Source organism: Cornus florida, unplaced genomic scaffold (genome assembly GCF_030987335.1).
Source record: "Cornus florida cultivar Cherokee Brave unplaced genomic scaffold, ASM3098733v1 CherokeeBrave_3.0.0_Hap2_Chr03, whole genome shotgun sequence".
In the NCBI taxonomy this organism is placed as follows: Eukaryota; Viridiplantae; Streptophyta; class Magnoliopsida; order Cornales; family Cornaceae; genus Cornus; species Cornus florida.
This window is the reverse complement of record NW_026775573.1, coordinates 47,728,438-47,749,127: the sequence shown is the minus strand read 5'-3', so window position 1 is coordinate 47,749,127 and position 20,690 is coordinate 47,728,438. Positions and strand designations below refer to the sequence as shown.

Here is a 20,690-nt window from a genome sequence, read left to right as displayed (position 1 = left end):
AAGTGAAGAAATGAACAAATAGATGAATTAATTAAATAAATAAATAATATATATATATATATATATATATATATATATATATATAATGAATGTCAGAAAAAGGACAAAGATGACACAGTCATCACATACTCTGACTATCACTGTGCAAAACAATATTCACCTGTTCGAATTCCAACTATGTCAACAAACCTTGTAACCAAATCATCTCCTTACTGGCCTCTGTTATTGCCACATACTTTGCCTCTGTAATAGATGACACTACAATCCTTTGTATTTGTGATACCCAACTAACTACAGTTGTACCCACCATGAACACATACCCGGTAGTAATTCTTCTGTGGTCCATCTCACCAGCAAAGTCTGAATCTACATAACCATATAGCTCCACCTCGCCCCTTTTGAAACATAGGCATATATCTATGGTATCCTGTAGATATTTCAATATCCACTTCACTGCTTCCCAGTGTAGCTTGCCCGGATCCTTTATGAACCTGTTTAGTACTCCCACTGCATATGCAATGTCTAGTCTTGTGTACACCATGACATATATCAAACTTCCAATGGCCGAGGCATATGGAATTTTAGCCATGAAGTTTTTCTCATCCTCTGTCTTCGGACACTGATCTTGAGATAATCAGAAGTGATTAGCTAAGGGAGTACTCACTATTTTAGCATTATTCATGTTGAACCTCTTCAAAACCTATTCAACGTACTCAGTCTGAGACAACTGCAAAGTACCTTTCTACTCATCTCTGTTAATTCTCATCCGAAGAATTTGTTTTGCTATACCAAGATCCTTCATCTCGAATTCACTAGACAACTTTTTCTTTAATTTGCTGATTTCTTCAAAATTAGGACTTCTGTAACGACCTGAACCTGGGGGTCCGAATCGTTAACCGGGTCCTTGCTCAAACTCGAGGTCTCCTACGCCAAACTCGATCCTTCAAAAGTCAAACACCACCACAACACTTGCATTTCACCTTCAGTAAGCCTCAAGGTCCAATCTGTCGTTGAATCAAACTATTTCCGGGAAGAAAAAGGAAGATGATCAAGGAGCTTCATTTCGGTCGACCAAAGTGAAGCTTCGGTCGTCCGAAATGGAGATCCCGAGAGCAACAAAGAGAAGAAGGAAGCTTGATCATAAGGCTTTATTTTGGTCGACCGAAGTGGAGATTCGGTCGTTCGAAATGGAGAAGCTGAGAGTGAGCTGGAGGTTCAGTCAACCGAACCTCATTTTGATCGTCCGAACATGAGATTCCGAGAGCCAACAAATCTATTTCGGTCGACCGATGCACCATTTCGGTCGACCGAAATGGAGGTCCCGAGCCTGGATCCCAAAGACAACCTGCTATGCTATGAGAATGGAAGGGAAGCTAGAATGGAACTTGAAGATGATCCGAACTCGTTCTGTACAATCAAATTATGTGTCATTTCATAGTCATGGTCAAAACACTAACCCTTGATCCCGTAAATCAACATTTGCTTACAATTACATAAGGCTATACCTCATGCTTACATTATTTCCATTTACATCACTTGAAGTTAAACCTTACTCTTAGGTTACAAGATCAAATGTGTCAACATAGTTACATGTCCAAAAGTCTGTGAATATACAAGAGAATGACAAATTACAAAAGTAGCAAAAATGGTCTTCTAGCAACTTTCAATTTTGAGGTGGATTATTATTCCCCGGATCTTTCCTAAGACCTGAAAAATATTAAGTATGTGGGGTGAGCAATTTGCTCAGTAGGTAACGCCTAAGACACACCTCATGAGACCCCATGAATCCAAAACAAAGAATAGGCCAATAGGAGTTGGGGTTATACCACATAGGGGAGAATACAACAAGGTTAACCTTCTCAACAAAATAATAAGATACAATGGAGATGCAATGCATGCCGATGTTGCTCCCTATTTTTCACAATCAGAATCATTGCTTTCAAACTGTTAATGTAACCCCCTTTGGTGACTCTGCAGCGCCGAGAGAAGGATTGGCCACTGTCCTTGACCTTTGGTGACTCCGCAGTGTCATTATGGGGCCTAGATGGCTCAACCACGCTAGGGCAATCTCCCTAGTTCCCTCTAGGTTATATTAACCTACCGACCCGTTGGTGACTCTGCAGCGACTAGGTTTTCCAAAATACTTTCATCAAAATATTCTTTCCTAAAACTCCCCATTTTCATTTCAAAAACAATTTCTTCCCTTCATGCAACCCAATGGTGTACATGCATGTCTCATGATCTCAATACTATGAAAATGAGGAATTTGACACAACACAAGTAAACATGTTCTCATACTTTTAATATTTAAACAATAATGTATTATCACTAAATACAATAGGCATAAAACTCATTATATAAGCATGCTTCTCATAGAGCACAATCAAGACAAGTCTTCACATAATCACATATATACAATCAAGACATTTTAAGCTACAATTAACACCAATAAGCATGCTATAACACAATTCAAGTAGAATAACTCACAAAGGTGCATGAATAATGTGAATTAGGAAGCCCCTAACTCAAAATGAGCAAAACCCTAGAAATGGGTTAAGAATTTCAAAATTCAAAAGGGACACCAAAGCTGGAATTTCTGGTACTAGTGCGTAGAGCTCGTCGTGCTCTTCGTTTGGCCTCAAACGGCACTTAAATCCGGCAAGAATTGACTGAGAAATCAATGATCAAAGCTTGTTTGAAAAAGAAAAGGAAAATATAGTTTGAGAATGAGAGAATGAGAGTAGCGGGGAGAGAGAAAATGAGAGAAAGAGAGTGGTCTCTAGACCACTTTGAGGTTAGTGGTGGGTCCCACCACCCATTTTCTTTTCTTTTCACTTTTTCTTTCACTTGAAAATACACCTCACATATAAATGCACCACCAAGCATAGACTACATGATTCTATAAATTAAAATGTACCAAATGCAATTGGACCCAACCACAATCCCATACGCAACATGTGAAAAGACTGAAATACCCTTGCGCTAACGAAATTCCAGAAAAATAAAAAAATAAAAAAAATGACTAAAATCGGAAATGTCACAGCTTTCCACTAACATGTCATTAACATAAAATAGAAGGATAATGAAACTTGACTTGAACCTCTTGAAGTAGCAGCAATGGTTAGCACTGCACTTGTTGTAGCCATGTCACTTCATAAAACCATTAAATTTCTTGTACCACTGTCTCGGGGCTTGCTTCAAACAATACAAGTTTTTCTTTAACTTGCACATTAATTTCTATTTCCCTTTGATTGAGAAACCCTCCGGTTATTGCATGTAAATCTCCTCCTCTAGGTCACCATGGAAAAAAACAGTTTTGACATCTAACTTGTGATAACCCGGATTTTTAAGATTTTAAATTTTAAATTTTATGATTTTTAGTTGTCAAGATTGAGTATTTAATTTTAATTGGATTTACCCACTTGATATTTAATAGGTTGAATTTCATTTGTGTTACATTATGTGTGCGTGTGTGTGTCGGATGGAAGGAAGCAAAATGGATGCTGCTAGTCGAGATGAGGAATGAAAGAAGAAAGAAAAATTGTTGCTTTGGCGGGTCCCACCTAAAGTTTATTTTGATTTGGTTTTATTGTTTTTGTGTTTATATATTATATATGTATAATATACATAACAATCTGATGAGTTATGAAGGGGGCAGCCGAAAGTGGGAAATGATAAAGGAAAATGGTGATGTTATAGGGGGCCCACAAGGATTTATTTTGCCAAAAGTCTTGAGCTTCATATGGGTTTGGTCTGATGGAGTGAGATATTGTATTGGAGTGTGTTAGATATGATATGATAAGATAAAGTGGTGGTGGCAGGGTCCACTTGTAATGATGTATTTGATATTTTGTTTGTGTGGTGAGCTTTTGTGTAAAGTGTGTCGGTGGATATTTACCTAATTAAATGTGTGTTTGTGCCACTAAATAAAGGTGAGGCAGAGAAGAGAAAAAATTAGAGAGAGCAGAGGAGACATAGAGAGGGAGACGAGAGCTTGCAGAGGAGGTCGGAGGTTTGAGGGAGTGAGGAAAATTCTTTTTCAGCGTAGGGTTCTCTATACCTTGAATGACTTGGAGTGATTTTGTTTCAATGGTTTTTTTTTTAAATATTTTAATTAAATGCACATGTATTTTGTTTATATACTCATGAATATGTATATTTTATGAAGCTGTTTTATTAAACCTCCATGAAATTCTTGTTATGGTTTTTCCTACTGAGACTTTTTGTGTCACCACCCTCCAGTTTCAGGTACCGAAGATGAACGGGGATTGCTAGATTCGGGCTTAGGTGGAAGAGTCGGCGTGCAGGATTTAATTTATTTATTTGGAGATTTTTTGTGTATGTTTGAGGAAATTGATTTTCTATAAAAGAGGGAATTTTTTTTTTTATGATCCTGGTGTATTTTAATGTATTTGGATTTGAATGAATTGAGAATTTTATTAGAATTTTCGGGTCATGAAAAAATAGTATCAGAGCAGTTTATTAGAAAATTTGGGGCGTTACAAAATGGTATCAGACTATTTTATTAGAAAATTTGGGGCATTGACAAAATGGTATCAGAGCTTGTACCCAGCCGGAAGTGTGAGTGTAGTGATGATGTAGACGGGTGTGAGTGGGTGAGTGTGTAGTACTGGTTAGTTACCACTCGTAACCGGGTGTGTGTGGATGGATGACGTTCACTGGTAACTACTGGGATGATTGGTTAGTGTAGTTGGGCAGGTAGCCCGGGTTTGTTTTTGTTTTTTTTAGTGGGCGGGTGACGCATCGACTAGCTACTACAACGGTTATGGAGTGTGTGGGCGGGTGACTAACACTGATAGCTACCACAATGTCCTACATATCATGGTATCTCACATCGCCTGGGGTAAGGATTTATGGATTTTGTTTTGTGGTTATTGATGTTTTCGAGTATACGAAGACTGTTGGATCTGAATTTCGAGGATGAAATTCTTTTTAAGTGGTGGAGATTATGACAACCTTGATTTTTAAGATTTTAAATTTTAAATTTTATGATTTTTAGTTGTCAAGATTGCGTATTTAATTTTGATTGGATTTACCCACTTGATATTTAATGGGTTGAATTTCATTTGTGTTACATTATATATATGTGTGTGTGTGTGTGTGTGTCGGATGGAAGGAAGCAAAATGGATGCTGCCAGCTGAGATGAGGAATGAAAGAAGACAGGAAAATGGTTGCTTTTGCGGGTCCCACCTAAAGTTTATTTTGATTTGGTTTTATTGCTTTTGTGTTTATATATTATATATATAATATACATAGCAATCTGATGAGTTATAAAGGGGGCAGCTGAAAGTGGGAAATGATGAAGGAAAATGGTGATGCTATAGGCAAGCCCACAAGGATTTATTTTGCCAAAAGTCTTGAGCTTCACGTGGGTTTGGTCTGATGGAGTGAGATATTGTATTGGAGTGTGTTAGATATGATGTGATAAGATAGGGTGGTGGTGGCGGGGTTTACTTGTAATGATGTATTTGATATTTTGTTTGTGTGGTGAGCTTTTGTGTAAAGTGTGTCGATGGATATTTGCCTAATTAAATGTGTGTTTGTGCCATTGAATAAAGATGAGGCAGAGAAAAGAAAAAATTAGAGAGAGCAGATGAGACATAGAGAGGGAACCGAGAGCTTGCAGAGGAGGCCGGAGGTTTGAGGAATTGGTGATCCAGTGAGGAAAATTCTTTTTCAGTGTGGGGTTCTCTATACCTTGAATGACTTGGAGTGATTTTGCTTCAATGGTTTTTTTGTTAAATATTTTAATTAAATGCATATGTATTTTGTTTATATATTCATGAATATATATATTTTGTGAAGCTATTTTATTAAACCTCCATGAAATTCTTGTTATGGTTTTTCCTACTGGATTTTTTGTCTCACCGCCTTCCAGTTTCAGGTACCGAAGATGAATAGGGATTGCTAGATTCGGGTTTAGGTGGAAGAGACGGCGTTATAGGATTTAATTTATTTATTTGGAGATTTTTTGTGTATATTTGAGGAAATTGATTTTGTATAAAAGAGGACATTTTTTTATGATCCTGATATATTTTGATGTATTTGGATTTGAATGAATTGAGGATTTTTTTAGAATTTTCGAGTCGTGACAAAATGGTATCAGAGTATTTTATTAGAAAATTTGGGGCGTTACAAAATAGTATCAGAGCATTTTATTAAAAAAATTGGGGCGTTGCATAACTGCTCAAGGTGCAACCCCTCTACTGCAACTATGCTAAGAACTGAGTGAATGGTACTCAGTTTCACAACGAGGAAAAATGTCTGTGTAGTCAATGCCTTGCTTTTGCTGAAAACCTTTGACCACCAATCTCGCCTTGTATCTCTTGGAACCATCGTGTTCCTCTTTTACCCTGTACACTCATTTGTTGTGAAGAGCTTTCTTCCCAAGGGCAACTTAGCTAGTTCTCATGTTTTGTTGGAGATAGGGGATTTCATCTCATCTTCTATTGCAAGCTCTCATTTGCTAGCATCTTTAACCTGACATGTTTCATCATAACATTCAGACTCACCACCATCTGTGAGTAACATATAATCCATAAATTTTTCGATTCGGTACATGAGGACGCGTGGACTTTCTAAGTGCAGGCGTAGGAGTTGGAATCCACGGTGAACTATGCTTTGTGAGTTCTAGCCAAGAACCCTCATTTGTCTGCTCCGCGTCAATGCTCTATGGATCGTCATCCAACTCAACAAACTCAGGCTTACTCTGTACAGGACTAGTTGACTGTGCTGCATCTCTATCCTTGTACATCACCTTCTCGTTGAAAACCACATCTCTACTTATGATGTTTTTCTTGTTTTGATTATCCCAGAGTCGATAACCAAACTCATCTCCGCCATACCCAACGAAGATGCATTTTAGTGACTTGGGGTCGAGCTTTCCCCTAGCATGGTCACTAATATGTGCAATATAACCAAAAACTTTCAACCTTGAAAGATTTACCTCTTTGCCATTCCATACCTCTTTTGCTATTCGATACTTCAAAGGCACCGATAGTCCACGATTAATTAGGTAGGATGCTGTATTGACTACTTCCCGAATGTATGCGCATGCTTCTGGCTCTGTTTGTCAATGTTCAGTTCATCCGTTCTGCTACCCCATTCTGCTGTGGGGTTCCTTGCACAGTCCTCTCTAATTTGATCCCATTATCAAAACAGAACTTCTTGAATCCGGTGTCTTCATACTCACCACCATTGTCTGACCTCAACCTCTTGATCTCCAAACCTGTCTCATTCTCCACCATGACCTCCACTTCTTGAACACATCAAATACCTCAGATTTGTGCTTCAAAAAATAAACCCATACTGTCCTCATGTGATCATCAATGAAAGTCACGAAATAATATTTTCAGCTATTGGATGAGACAGTGGCTGGCCTCCAGACATCTGTGTGAACTAGCTCAAGTTTCTCCTTTTTGAGATCTCTGCCACTCTTCTTGAAATTGACCTTCTACTTGCTTATCACGCAACTCTAACAGAAGTCAATATCAATTTCCCGTATGCCTAGTAGTTTTTCTTTTGAGTGCATACTCTTAAGCCCACTTTCACTTATGTGACCTAGTCTTTGGTGCCAAAGGTTGTGATCTTCTCTATTTTCTGCAACTGCTATAGACCCACAAGCACAGTTGTGTTGAGAGTGCCAAACTTCTTACCACGTGCCTATGGAAACTTTCCACGAGTCTCCATTGAAGATTTTAACAAAACCTTCATTTGACAATTGTCCAACCGAAATCAAATTCTTCCTGAAGCCAGGGATGTGTCTCACATCCTTCAACTTCCAAGTTAACCTATTTAACTTGATTTGCACTTTGCCCTTGCCAACGACGCTGCAAGGCTGATCATCACCAAGATACACCTTGCCAAGGTTACCCGGTTCCTAGCTATTAAATAGCTCTTTGCTTGAGGTGCCATGAAACGATACACCAAAATCTAAAACCCATGACTCCGCCTTGGTCTCCAAAGAGCATATAAATGCATCATCTGATTCTTCTAAGACAACGCTTATTTCAGTTTTTCTTTCGGTTCCCTTCTTTGGAAGTCTGCAATCAACACGATAATATCCCTTCTTTCCACAATTTCAACACTCAATGTCACTGAGATCTGTAGAATTCCTGAAATTTTGAGACTATATCCTTCAATTCCTTGACTTGGATCAACCTCTATTTCTATTACAGTTACCCTTCTCTTTGTTTGAACCCTCGCCTCTGCTTTCAAAATTCAATGCTGAACTACTGGTGGAAATCCCTGTTGTTTGCCTTCTGATTTCTTCAGTCAAAATCATGCTCACAACTTCATCAAACTTCAACTTAGTCTTCCCTGTAGAGCTACTGATCTTTGTAACTGTGTTACTCCAACTCGCGGGTAACTGCCCTAGAATTAACAGCGCTCGGACCTTATTTTTGAAGTCGATATCAACAGACTCTAATTGCCTAACTATCTCGCTAAATGCATTTAAATGTTCGTTGAACTTACCACCTTCGACCATCTTCATGTTGAATAACTTCTTGATTAAGTGCACCTTGTTCGCTGTAGAAGGCTGTTCAAACATACTAGAAAGGGCTGCCATGAGAGACTTCGTCATCTTCTCATTCTTGATGTTGAAGGCAACTGACTTTGACAACTTCAATCTGACTGTGCCAAGAGCCTTCCTATCGAGTAATTCCCATTCTGTATCCTTTTATCCTCTAGCTTTTTTCCTAATGGTTGATACAGATTTTTCTGAAATAAGAGGTCTTTAATTTGCATCTTCTAGAAACCGAAGTTTGTGCCATCGAACCTCTCGATCATAGATGTGGATGTCTTATCTTCTGATGCCATTACTCCCACTGGAACAGACAGATTTGATCGAAAGACTTTTGGAATTTCGTCACACCCCTTCTGTGCCCAAGGTTTTCTACCAAAGGATCTAATACCAGTTTTTAGAGTTGCTCTGCACAATCAACCGGATTTCATACCAGTTGTTGTGGCGGAAACACAAAATAAACTACGCTGTTCAAGGAATAAACAAGCAATCACGAAGAATAAAAAAAAAAATCACACACAAGAACATAAGATATACATGGTTCACCCAAATCTTAGGGCGACGTCCATGGAGCACACCGAACAAATTCACTATGAAGAAGATGAAGAATTATAATAGAGAATTTTCTCTCGATCTCTCTCAATTACTCTCTCTTGTATTGGCACAAATTAATCAATCACACAACACGTATGACGATCCTCTCTTTTTTCTTCTCTCTATTTTTACCACACTCTAAGATCTGATTAGAGTTGATATATATAACCCTTGTCCCCCAAGAACTTGGCTTTTGTAGAGTCCAAAACCAATAAGAAATCAAAAACAGATCAGCTGGAACAATAATTAAATCTTTTTAAAAATTAATCAGACTTCACAAAACCACAACAAACAGCTGGAACAATACTTGAGAGCTTGTACATTGAGAGCTTGAGTTCATTTGTCTTCAAAATCTTCCTGTGAATCTCAAACTTGGAGCAAATAAGAAAAATCAAATATCAACCGTATAGAAATTTGGTATAATATAGATAATAGAATTAGTTATTTTACTCTATTTATAATGAAAAGAAAACCTAAATTATAAGGAAACAAACACCATCAAAAATTCTTACAACGTAAAGAAATATAAAAGTCAACTTTCTCAAAAAAATTACTAAAAATTAAAATAAGAATCCTAATCACCATAAACGTCTAAATATAAACGTTCAAAAGAAGCCAATGCCTTCGTAACCTAGCGGTTGGGTTGCTTCTTGTTGTCTAAATTCTCAAATGATTCCTAAATTCATTAGGCTTCAATTTAATCATAGTTTTTAACAAAATTTATATTATATTTATTCTTAGCACAAGTTTTAATTAGATATCACCATCAAGATTGAGAACACCATTTAGAATCTCAATATAATTAATACAAATAATAATAGAAGGATATAGACCTACTAAACACTGATCAAACTCTCACTCGACAAGAATTACACACTATAATCTATATTTATGGCGCAATCCCACTTTATATGCCAATCTCAAGAATTACAATCTATAATCTATATTTATGGCGCAATCCCACTTTACAAGGCAATCATAAAAAAATTGGCATGCGAAATTGAAACTTCGATCCTCTCCACTAATATTTTCAAGCCTAAATTTAGCGGTTATAAAACACAATATAATCATTTTTGCTTGAATTAAGTTGTGTGTGAAACCAAACATGATGAGTAGTTACACAGATGATGATGTGGCATGATTTTGATCATTAAATTGAAGCTTGGAGAAATTGGAAAGAAAAAGAACAATTGGAGAGATTCAAATCCACCAAGTTGGGGGTATTTTTCCAAGTCCTTCGGAGTTTATAGATGCTTGCCTGTGCAACTTGTTACCTAAAAGCTGATTTTAGGAATGGATGTTTAGTGTCTTAGATGGAAATGAATAAATTTGAACTATTAACGTCACCGGCGGTTATCAGCCCTTTATTTCCCAAGAGGTGCCATGATACATTCTAAAAAATTTAAGGAATTCAAACATGGGTGGAGGGTGAGTGAATTGCTTAGCAGTTAGTAATAAAGATCACAAATGACTTATATCACAAGGAAATGGGAGAGACCCAACATATTCAACATCACAACCGACAGAGCCCTGTAATTGAGGAGTACCTATTTGGGCCAAGTTCTTTGACAACTTTAGAATGATGTGTTAAATAAAAACCTAGGCACCTAGACTTGGCTAAAAGAAAAATTAAATTAAATAGAATTATATACCTATTTGGCCCAAATTTTTTACATGACTTTAGAATGTTGTTAAAAAAAGCAGCTAACTTTGCGAACAAGATGGCTATGGTTAGGTTATTACAATGTGATCTTAGAAGATATTTAGTTTGGGCACCAAGAGCTGCAAACAAATGAGCCCACCTCCCATGCAATTGGGCTTTTAACAACTCATCTTTGGATTTAGAAATGGAATATCTGGCCCAACTGGCTTCGTCAAGCTCTGGATGCAGATCTTACCGTTGCCGGACCATAAAAATAAAAGTTATTCAAAGATTGTTGCTATAAATTTGCCACAAAAGAGACATTGTAATGCACCAAAGTTAAGTTGTTGGTGCTGAGCGTTACAACTTAGAATTCATTCAATGTCAAATGGATAATTCAGGACGATGTCGTAATAGCAAACGACATCATTTTGACACCAACGACAAGTCTTAATTTACTAGGAATCAGAAGGAACTAGAAGGACAATTGCCCATAAGGTGAATTCATTTTTCTTTTTGTCTTTTTCTTTACGTTTGAACGTTGAAATTTATAATGTTATCAGTACTTTAATATTTCATGGGATTATTTATATATATATATATATATATATAATAGGATTAGGTTGAAGGATAAAGTGGGTGAGGTCACCCAATAGGTCAGATGTTTAGGAAATATATCATTAATGAAGCAGGTATCCAGCAAAAAAAAAAAAAAAAAAAAAAAAAAAAAAATTTAGAAGAAGAAGAAGAAGCATCATGTATCCTCTTACTAGTGCAAGTGAAGAAGATACAATTCTTCTCTAAACGCTTTCTTGCTTTCACTCTCCGTGCACTTTCTCTCACATTCTCACTATTTGTAATTTAATTTTGTCATTTTTATATTCTGCTCCCACTCCCGCTTTATGTGACTTAGTATACGGCTTGACCTTACCTTATATTTAATAACATAACATATAATTCAATTTTTTACTAACCATTTTAATTACTGTTAATAATTTGGATCATGTTTTCAAGTCTTTCTCCAATCATCTCCTCTCAACATATATATATATATATAGTTGTTAACTTTTATACAAAATTTTACTGATAGAACCGCGGCATAAAATTCTACTAATGAATGGGTTTGGTCAAAATGTTCATATTATATTAGTATACAAAATAGACAGAGTCAGTCTTGGCGGCCAAGTGACGAAAAGGTATGCTCCCTCTATAAAAACTTATCAGTCCCAGAATCAAAAACCCACATCAGAATTAGACAACATAATACTCTTAACACTTAAGTTGTGTTTTGTGTTAGGAAACTAAACCAGGTGTTGTAATGGCAGACGAAGTGAAGTTGCTTGGGGTTTGTGGAAGCCCTGTTAGTTGCAGAATTGAGATTGCTCTGAAGCTAAAAGGTGTCCCATATGAATTCATAGAAGAAGAAGACCTGTTTGGGAAGAAGAGTGATTTGCTTCTCAAGTCCAACCCTGTTCACAAGAAAATTCCTGTGCTCATCCACAATGGAAAGCCCATTTGTGAGTCAGTCGTTATACTTGAATACATCGACGACACCTGGAAAGGCCATCCCATTTTGCCCAAACATCCTTATGACAGAGCCATGGCACGTTTCTGGGCTAAGTTCATAGATGACAAGGTATGTTCTGTCTTCAATTTCTATATACACATGATACTTTCAAACACTATAGATTGTATAGTTGTAGTTTATGTCATTTTCAACCTTAGGTTTTGGAACAACTTGGCTTATTTGGCATAAAAGGTTAGAAGCCACCACTTCTAACTGCATTATTGCCCACATCATCTGACCCTGCTCAGATTCCACAATAGTAGGTCTTTTTTAATTAGAATTGATACATGTGATGGTGTTTGCCCACTGATTAGAAGTAAACTAAGACACCATAGTTTTCAAGAAGTTTGGAATCAATTTCATGTTCAAAGTTGACTTTTTATATTGACTTTTGTAGAAAGGACTGTTGGCTACTTATAATTTTCTAGCAAATCTATATAATATGTTGAACTACAATGTTCCAAGTACTGCTCATTGCAACTAAGCTAAACTGATTAGGACTAGTCCTACCTATAAGATTCTCATGCATAACTCAATTCAACTCAACAAAACCATTTGGATCTTCTATAGTCATAGTTTTAGTTTTTTTAAAAATAAAACATTATAAATTTAATTTTGATACTTCCCCTCTCCTAACATTACACTCTATTGTAAGATTCCTTATGCATATTGCACCAAATTAAATTTTGTACTGTGTGTTTTAGTGCTTCACTACAATATCTAAGGCGAATTGGAGCAAAGACAAGGAGAAAGAGGAAGCCATGGCAGAGGGACATGAGCTCCTGAAAACCCTTGAAAATGAGCTCAAGGGTAAGAGATTCTTTGGCGGAGACGATATTGGATTGGTTGACATTGTGGCTAATGTCTTATCTCTCTGGGTTGGTGTGATCCAGGAAGTCAGTGGAACTGAAATGCTGACAAGAGAGAAATTTCCCGTTTTATTTAAATGGATCGATGAGTATGTTAATTACAGTGTTATCAAGGAAAGTCTGCCTCCCAGAGATAGACTAGTAGGCTTTTTCCAAGCTCGCTATGGTGGTGGTTCCAAATAAGGAGTTTATTGATGCTGCATTTGCTGGTCATAGTCTCTTAAAACACTGACAAATAAGCACTAGTACACTATCACAAATAAAACTCTACCTTAAGTAGTGTGTAGTATTTATGTCAGTACTGTTGTGTGTTTGTTTGAAAGGTTTAGTACTTTTCTTTGTTACCATGTAAGTTTATTATTACTTTTCATTTCATTAAAGATAAAAGTGAAGTGTTCTGTTGACAAGGTTGTTCAATAATATCCCAAGTACGTACTTTTTGTAAGTTTGTGCTATTTAAAGCTGACTTATTAGCTCAAGTGAACATCTGAATGACAGAACTCGAGAAATATTGACTGAATCATTTTAACCCTGGCTCAAATAGTCCTTCCCAATTGAGCCAAAAAAAGGTAATGTATGACATGCCTTCAAGTCTTTCTACAATCATCTCCTCTCGCCAAATAAAAATAGCAAGCAGCATGTTAACTTTGATACAAAAATTTCACGATGGATGACGTTCACTCCCAAAAGGTCAATAAATTATTATTTATACTCCCACTACGAAAACTTAACAATCGCATAATGTAAAACCCACCACAACATAATTAGACAACATACTGTTATGCTGTAACGGCTCTAAAATGACACCAATTAAAAAAATAATAATAATAAAAATTGACATCACTTCTGCTAAAAGGGGTCCTACAACAATCTGCTTAAATGTATAAAAATGCAATGCCCTCTCTTGAACCTTCAAAACTTATCTAAACTGTCCCAACACACAATGCAAATGATACATTTCAACATTTCTTTCATCCAATTATTATGCCTCAATATAGTTCATCTCATAGTGGAACAACCACATACTATTTAATCCAAATATCATAATTACAGTCTCTAAAATATGGTTAAGACCAAAAGTCCATATCTTACAACGTTTAGACAACTTATATTAAAATTACAGCCCATGAATATAATTATAATAACAAAAGTCCATAAGTCTCAGTATAGAATACAATATTCTAAATTTTACAAAAGAATAGTGAAACTTAAATACAAAAACAACAAAATCATCTTCTAATCCATATTAGGCCTGTGGTGGAATGTTATCTACCACTTCTTTTTCGTGATCTGAAAATATTAAATATAAAGGGTGAGCAAATTGTTCAGTAGGTGATGCCTAAGAAACACCTCTTGTGACCTCGTGAATCTAAACAATGAATAGAAGTATAAGGAACAGGATCATGCTATATCAGAAAAAATTTCAACAATTTCAAGTCCAAAAATAAATAATGGCGTGCTATGAAATGTGATGCCATGCTATGTCGCTCCCCATTTTCAAAACCATCCATCACTTTTCAAAACCGTTAACATAATCTATCCCTCGGTGATTCCTCGGCGATACGAGAGAAGGATTAGCTACTGTCCTTGACCTTTGGTAACCCTGCGGCGTCATTTGAGACTCAAATAGCTCAACCACGCTAGGGTGATTTTTCGAATTCTCTTTAGGTTATATTAACGCTACGGACCCTCAGTACCCCCTCCGCGTCCGGGTTTTTCTCAAAAACCCTTTTTCATTTCTTTCAAAACATCATTCTCATTTCCTCCCAATGAAGTGCATGGATACTTCATGCCGCAATTTAACATTTCACAACTAATTCAACTTAAACCACTAGCAAGCTTTATAAGAAATTTCCCATAAAAATACAACATGCTTTCATTTAATAATAATCTAGCATGGCAACATATAAAACATGAATTCTAGTCCATAGAAGCATGCTTGAATCACCACACATCCATTTACACATAATTAAACACTACATATTCAACATTTAAAAAATTTTGCAAGAATTTATACAAAATAGGCATGCTAGATAACAATTTATACAAGAATAATTCACAAAAATTCAAGAAATTATGAATTAAACATCCCTACCTCAAAGAAGGAGAAAACCCCCAAAGTGGGTCCAATTTTTCGAAATCCAATGGCGGCCAAACGAGACTTTGCTCCGATTAAATCGTAGATCTAGACGCGCTCGTCGACTTTGCCTTCAGTAGCAAAGTCTAAATCCACTGTAAAAGAAATATCATGGATCATCAAAGTCTTCAAGTCCTTCTCGGCTCTCTCTCTGTCTGTTCGCACGGTTCTCTATGTAACCTCACTTCGTGCACAAACACACCTCACTATATACAAAGGCATATCCACCGACTTAATGCAAACAGCTAATCAAAAAAAAAAAAAAAAAAAAAAAAAAAAAAAAAAAAAAATCAAAATCAAAATAATGATCACAATTATTAGTGGATCTCGTTACCTACATCACCATTTTCTCTTTATTCCTCTAATTCAGCTAACCGCCCACCACACAAAACAAAGGCCACCTGAAAGTCAAAAGCAAAAAGAACAATATATTAGTGGGACCCGCCACCATAATACCATTTCAAGCTTCTCTTTTGCTTCCCTATTTCGGCAGCCTCACTATCCATCAGATTCATTATATATATATATAACATGCAACAACAAATCAAAACCTATTTAAATATTAATCAAGTGAGCCCCTCAAAATTACCATTTCAAACTCTTTTTTTTTTTTTTTTTCAATTCGGCAGACCACTTGCTGCCACTTCGTTCTCATCAACCAACAATATATATATATATATATATATATATATATATATACATACACACACATTACATATATATAACCAAAATCAACCCATTATTCCATGGGACCCACCAAAAAGCCATTACAATCTATATTTCTCTCTGCAATTTCGCTACTCCCTTTATCTCCATCAGATACATAATATATATATATATATATATATATATACACACACACACACACACAATATAACAAAAATTCAATCAACCATAAATATCTCTTTAATCTCATTTCGGCAGGCGCCCTTCTCCACAGACAAGATACAAATTATATATACCAATATAACAAAAGCAATTCAACCCATTAAAAATCTCAATTAGGTAAGTCCAATCATAATTAAATTATTTAATTATGACAACTAAATAAAATATAATTAAATAAATTAAAATCTTAAAAATTTGGGTTGTCACATTCTTCACCACTTAAAAAGAATTTGATCCCGAAATTCAAACCCAACAGTTTCTCGGCTTTTTTGTTTATGTTTAAACAATAAAATTTATAATGTTATCATTACTTTAATATTATATATAAGGATTAGGTTGAAGGACAGAGTGGGTGAGGTCACCCAACAGGTCAGTTATTTAGGAAATATATCATTAATGAAGCAGTTATCCCGCCAAAAAAAACAAGCATGTATCCTCTGACTAATTCAACTGTAAGCCATGTGCAAATGAAATTATATCATAAAGACACGATTCATCTTAATGGGTATAGCTATCGTTTTCTTGGCTGTCGTTTTCTGAGCGCACTCTCTACTTTTATTTTTCGCACACTCTCATCCACCAATTTCATAAGATTTTACTAATGAATGGGTTTGGTCAAAATATTCATATTATATTATTATACAAATAGATAGTCAGTCTTGTTGGCTAAGTAACCAAATGTTATGGTCCCTCTATAAAAACTTAACAATTCCACAATAAAAGACCCACATCAGAATTGGAAAATATAGTAGTCTTAAGTTGTGTTTGGTGCCAGGAAACTAAAATAAGTGTTGTGATGGCAGATGAAGTGAAGTTGCTTGGGGTTCGTGGAAGCCCTTTTAGCTGCAGAGTTGAGATTGCTCTGAAGCTAAAGGGTGTCCAATATGAATTCATAGAAGAAGAAGAAGTCTATGGTAAGAAGAGTGAATTGCTTCTCAAGTCCAACCCTGTTCACAAGAAAATTCCCGTGCTCTTCCACAATGGAAAGCCCATCTGTGAGTCAGTCGTTATTCTTGAATACATCGACCACACCTGGAAAGGCCATCCCATTTTGCCCAAACATCCTTATGACAGAGCCATGGCACGTTTCTGGGCTAAGTTCATAGATGACAAGGTATGTTCTGTCTTCGATCTCTGTATACACACAATACTTTCAAACACTATATAGATTGTATAGTTATAGTTTATGTCATTTTCAACCTTAGGTTTTGGAACAACTTGGCTTATTTGGCATGAGGTTAGAAGGCAGGACTTCTAAATGAATTATTGCCTACATCATCTGACCCTCCTCAGATTCCAGATTCCACAATAGTAGGTCTTCTTATAATTAGAATTGATACATGTGATGGTGTTTGCCCACTGATAAGAAGTAAACTAAAACACCATAGTTTTCAAGAAGTTAGGAATCAATTTCATGTTCAAAGTAGATTATTATATTGACTTTTGTAGAAAGGACTGTTGGCTACTAATAATTTTCTACCAAATCTATATGCCAACTGCAACTTGGGTGGGCTAATCTAGCCCAGCCCAACCCAACCCCAATCAAGAAATTTTAAAATTTGAACTTAAATTTCATAAATCGGGCTCATGTTCGGATTGGTTTTATCAAAACCCAGACATATTCAAGTTAAGTTCGGGCTAAACCTGAACCAAACCCAAAACCCAAAATAAAAATAAAAATAAAAATTATTTTTTATTTTTTTTCTCCTTTCTCTCTCCTCTCTCTTCTTTCTATTTCTCTCTCGGTCGTCCCCTCTGTGGCCGCCGTCCCTTTTGTTGCCGTTGTCGTCGTCCCTCCACCTCTGCCGCCGCCGCCGCCATCACTTCCAAAAATTAAAAGAAAACCCATACATACAAGTTAGCAGTTGCAGAGAGAGAGGTGGGCAAACTTGGGAGTTGAGAGACGGCGGTTGAAGCTTATGAACTGGAACAGCGGGCGATGGAAATTGAAAGATATGGGTTTTGATTTTTTGAACAATCTGAAATGAGATGCGGATAAGGGTTTTGAAATTTTGATTCTTGCAGACACATAGATAAACTGAAATATATAGGTTTTTGTAGTTAGCAGTTGCGCAGAGAGAGAGAGAGTTAAGAATAGGACTGGAAGCGATTGGGGAGGCTAAAATGATTTGCCCTAAAAATATTTTGTTTTTTAATAATAATATGATCAAATATATATAATATATATATTTTTTATAAAAGAAAAAAAATTAAAAAAAACTCAACCCGTCCGAAAATATTCAGATCAGGTTAGGACCATAATTTATATTGGATACAATTCGGGTTGACCCAACTCGATTCAAATTGAAGTTGGGTTGAGACCGGGTAGAGTTGGTCCAACCCCACTTGCAGCCCAATATGCTATGTTGAACAGTGTTTCAAGTGTTGCTCACTGACAACTCAGCTAAACTGATAAGGATTAGTCCTACTTTTAAGATTCTCATGCATTACTCAATTCAACTCAACAAAAGTACCTGTCTAACCATTTGGATTGTCTATACTCATAGTTTTGGTTTTTTTTAAAATAAAACATTATAAATTTAATTTTGATACTTCCCCTCTCCTAACATTACACTCTATTGTAAGATTTTTTTATGCATATTGCGCGCACAAATTAAATTTTGTACTGTGTGTTTTAGTGCCACACTACAATATGGAAGGCGAATTGGAGCAAAGACAAGGAGAAAGAGGAAGCCATGGCAGAGGGATATGAGCTCCTGAAAACCCTTGAAAATGAGCTCCAGGGTAAGAGGTTCTTTGGTGGAGACGATATCGGATTGGTTGACATTGTGGCTAATGTCTTATCTCTCTGGGCTGGTGTGTTCCAGGAAATAAGTGGAACTGAATTGCTGACAAGGGAGAAATTTCCTGTTTTATTTAAATGGATAGATGAGTATGTTAATTGCAGTGTTATCACGGAAAGTCTGCCTCCCAGAGATATAATAGTAGGCTTTTTACCAGTGGTGATTAAGAAGAGGCTTTTAACAAGTGGTGATTCCAAATAAGAAGTTTTACTGACGTTGCATTTGCTGTTCATAATCTATGAAAACTCTCTGACAAATAAGCACTACGCTGTCACAAATAAAACTCTACTGTAGTGTCTAGTATTTATGTCAGTCCTGTAATTGTGTGTTTGTTTGAAAAGTTTAGTACTTATATTAGTTAGTATGCAAGTTTATTATTATTATTATTTTAATTAGTATTTCCACACACTTGTCTCTTTTAATATTTAAACTCCTGACTTCTTTTTGGGAGGTAAGAGGCTGATACCGGGCACCGGAACTCCCCTAAATAGGACTCTTTTGGAACCCACCTCAGGCTACAAAAGGAGTTACTGTCGATGGTCACATATCTCAACACCAATTTCAAACAAGGACGGTAATGAGGTGTTGAGGGAGTTGCCCTGGACATGTTAGAGTCAGGGCCCTCTCCTTAACGCTGGACCTTTCATTTTATTATAGATCAAAGTGATGTGTTATGTGGACAAGGTTGTCCAATAATATCCCAAGTACTTTTTGTATTAGTTTGTGCTATTTAAAGCTGATTTATTAGCGCAAGTGAGCATCTGAATGACACAACTTGAGATATACTGACTGAATTATTTTAATCCTGGCTAAAAGTGTCCTTCACAGTTGAGCGAAAAGGGTAATACGCGACAATTCTCATATTTTTTGGCATCCGATAGCATATGTTATGAGTACAATGTAAAGAGGATTTAAATAAAACAAGTCCTCTCTATTCGGCTGATCTCTCTTCCCTTCACCAGACAAAGCAAATATATATATATATATATATATATATATATATACATTTGTACAATATCAACTCAAAACCCATCTCTCATCTCCTAGTTGGCCCGCACAAAATCTTTTCCATTTTCCTTTTCTTTTCCCCCACTTGCGGCTGACCCGATCCTTCTTATCAAATGCAATGTATATTATATATAATATATATAAATATAATTGCATAAAACAAATTTATTCCCACTAAAAATCTACTAATAGACCCCACAAAATTCATTACCATTTCAATCTCATCTCCCTTTTCTTTGTCATCATTACCTTCTCTAACTGACTGAATTTCGTCCAAGTGCCCATTTTCCTTCATCATATATAAAACTGATAATATATATATATATATATATAAAAGTACAAAACCAAATCAACTTCAAGTCTTCAAAAGAAATAAAAAATCTCTAATAAAAATTAAATTCTCAGTCTTGACTAAAAATCATAGAATAGATTAAATTAAAATCCTAAAAATTCAGTACTCCATCACTTAAAAAGAATTTTTGTCCCCGAAATTCGAATTCAACAGTTTATACATACCCAAAAACAACAATAATCACAAAATTAAATCCAAAAATCCTTACCCCGACGATGTGAGATACCGTGATATATAAGACGTCGTGGTAGCTGTCAGTGCTAGTCACCCACCCACACACTTC

The 20,690-nt window shown here is 36.1% G+C and overlaps 2 protein-coding genes and 1 long non-coding RNA gene across 3 annotated transcripts; 2 read left to right on the top strand and 1 right to left on the bottom strand.

Moving 5' to 3' along the window:
- The first annotated feature begins 11,999 nt into the window (after positions 1–11,999).
- Positions 12,000–13,663, top strand: LOC132300436 (probable glutathione S-transferase). The gene is made up of 2 exons (XM_059797489.1): positions 12,000–12,418; positions 13,054–13,663. The coding sequence occupies exons 1-2, from the start codon at positions 12,101–12,103 to the stop codon at positions 13,399–13,401; spliced, it is 666 nt and encodes a 221-aa protein (XP_059653472.1). The 5' UTR covers positions 12,000–12,100; the 3' UTR covers positions 13,402–13,663.
- Positions 13,664–14,302: 639 nt separating this feature from the next.
- On the bottom strand, positions 14,303–15,855 carry LOC132298787 (uncharacterized). Its single transcript, XR_009479954.1, has 2 exons — positions 15,314–15,855; positions 14,303–14,508 (listed from the first exon to the last, which is right to left on the bottom strand). It is a non-coding gene; the product is annotated as an uncharacterized LOC132298787 (long non-coding RNA).
- A 1,074-nt stretch (positions 15,856–16,929) lies between these two features.
- LOC132300434 (probable glutathione S-transferase) lies at positions 16,930–19,453 on the top strand. The gene is made up of 2 exons (XM_059797488.1): positions 16,930–17,357; positions 18,883–19,453. Exons 1-2 carry the CDS (start codon positions 17,040–17,042, stop codon positions 19,246–19,248), a joined length of 684 nt encoding a protein of 227 aa, XP_059653471.1. The 5' UTR covers positions 16,930–17,039; the 3' UTR covers positions 19,249–19,453.
- The last annotated feature ends 1,237 nt before the right edge of the window (positions 19,454–20,690 follow it).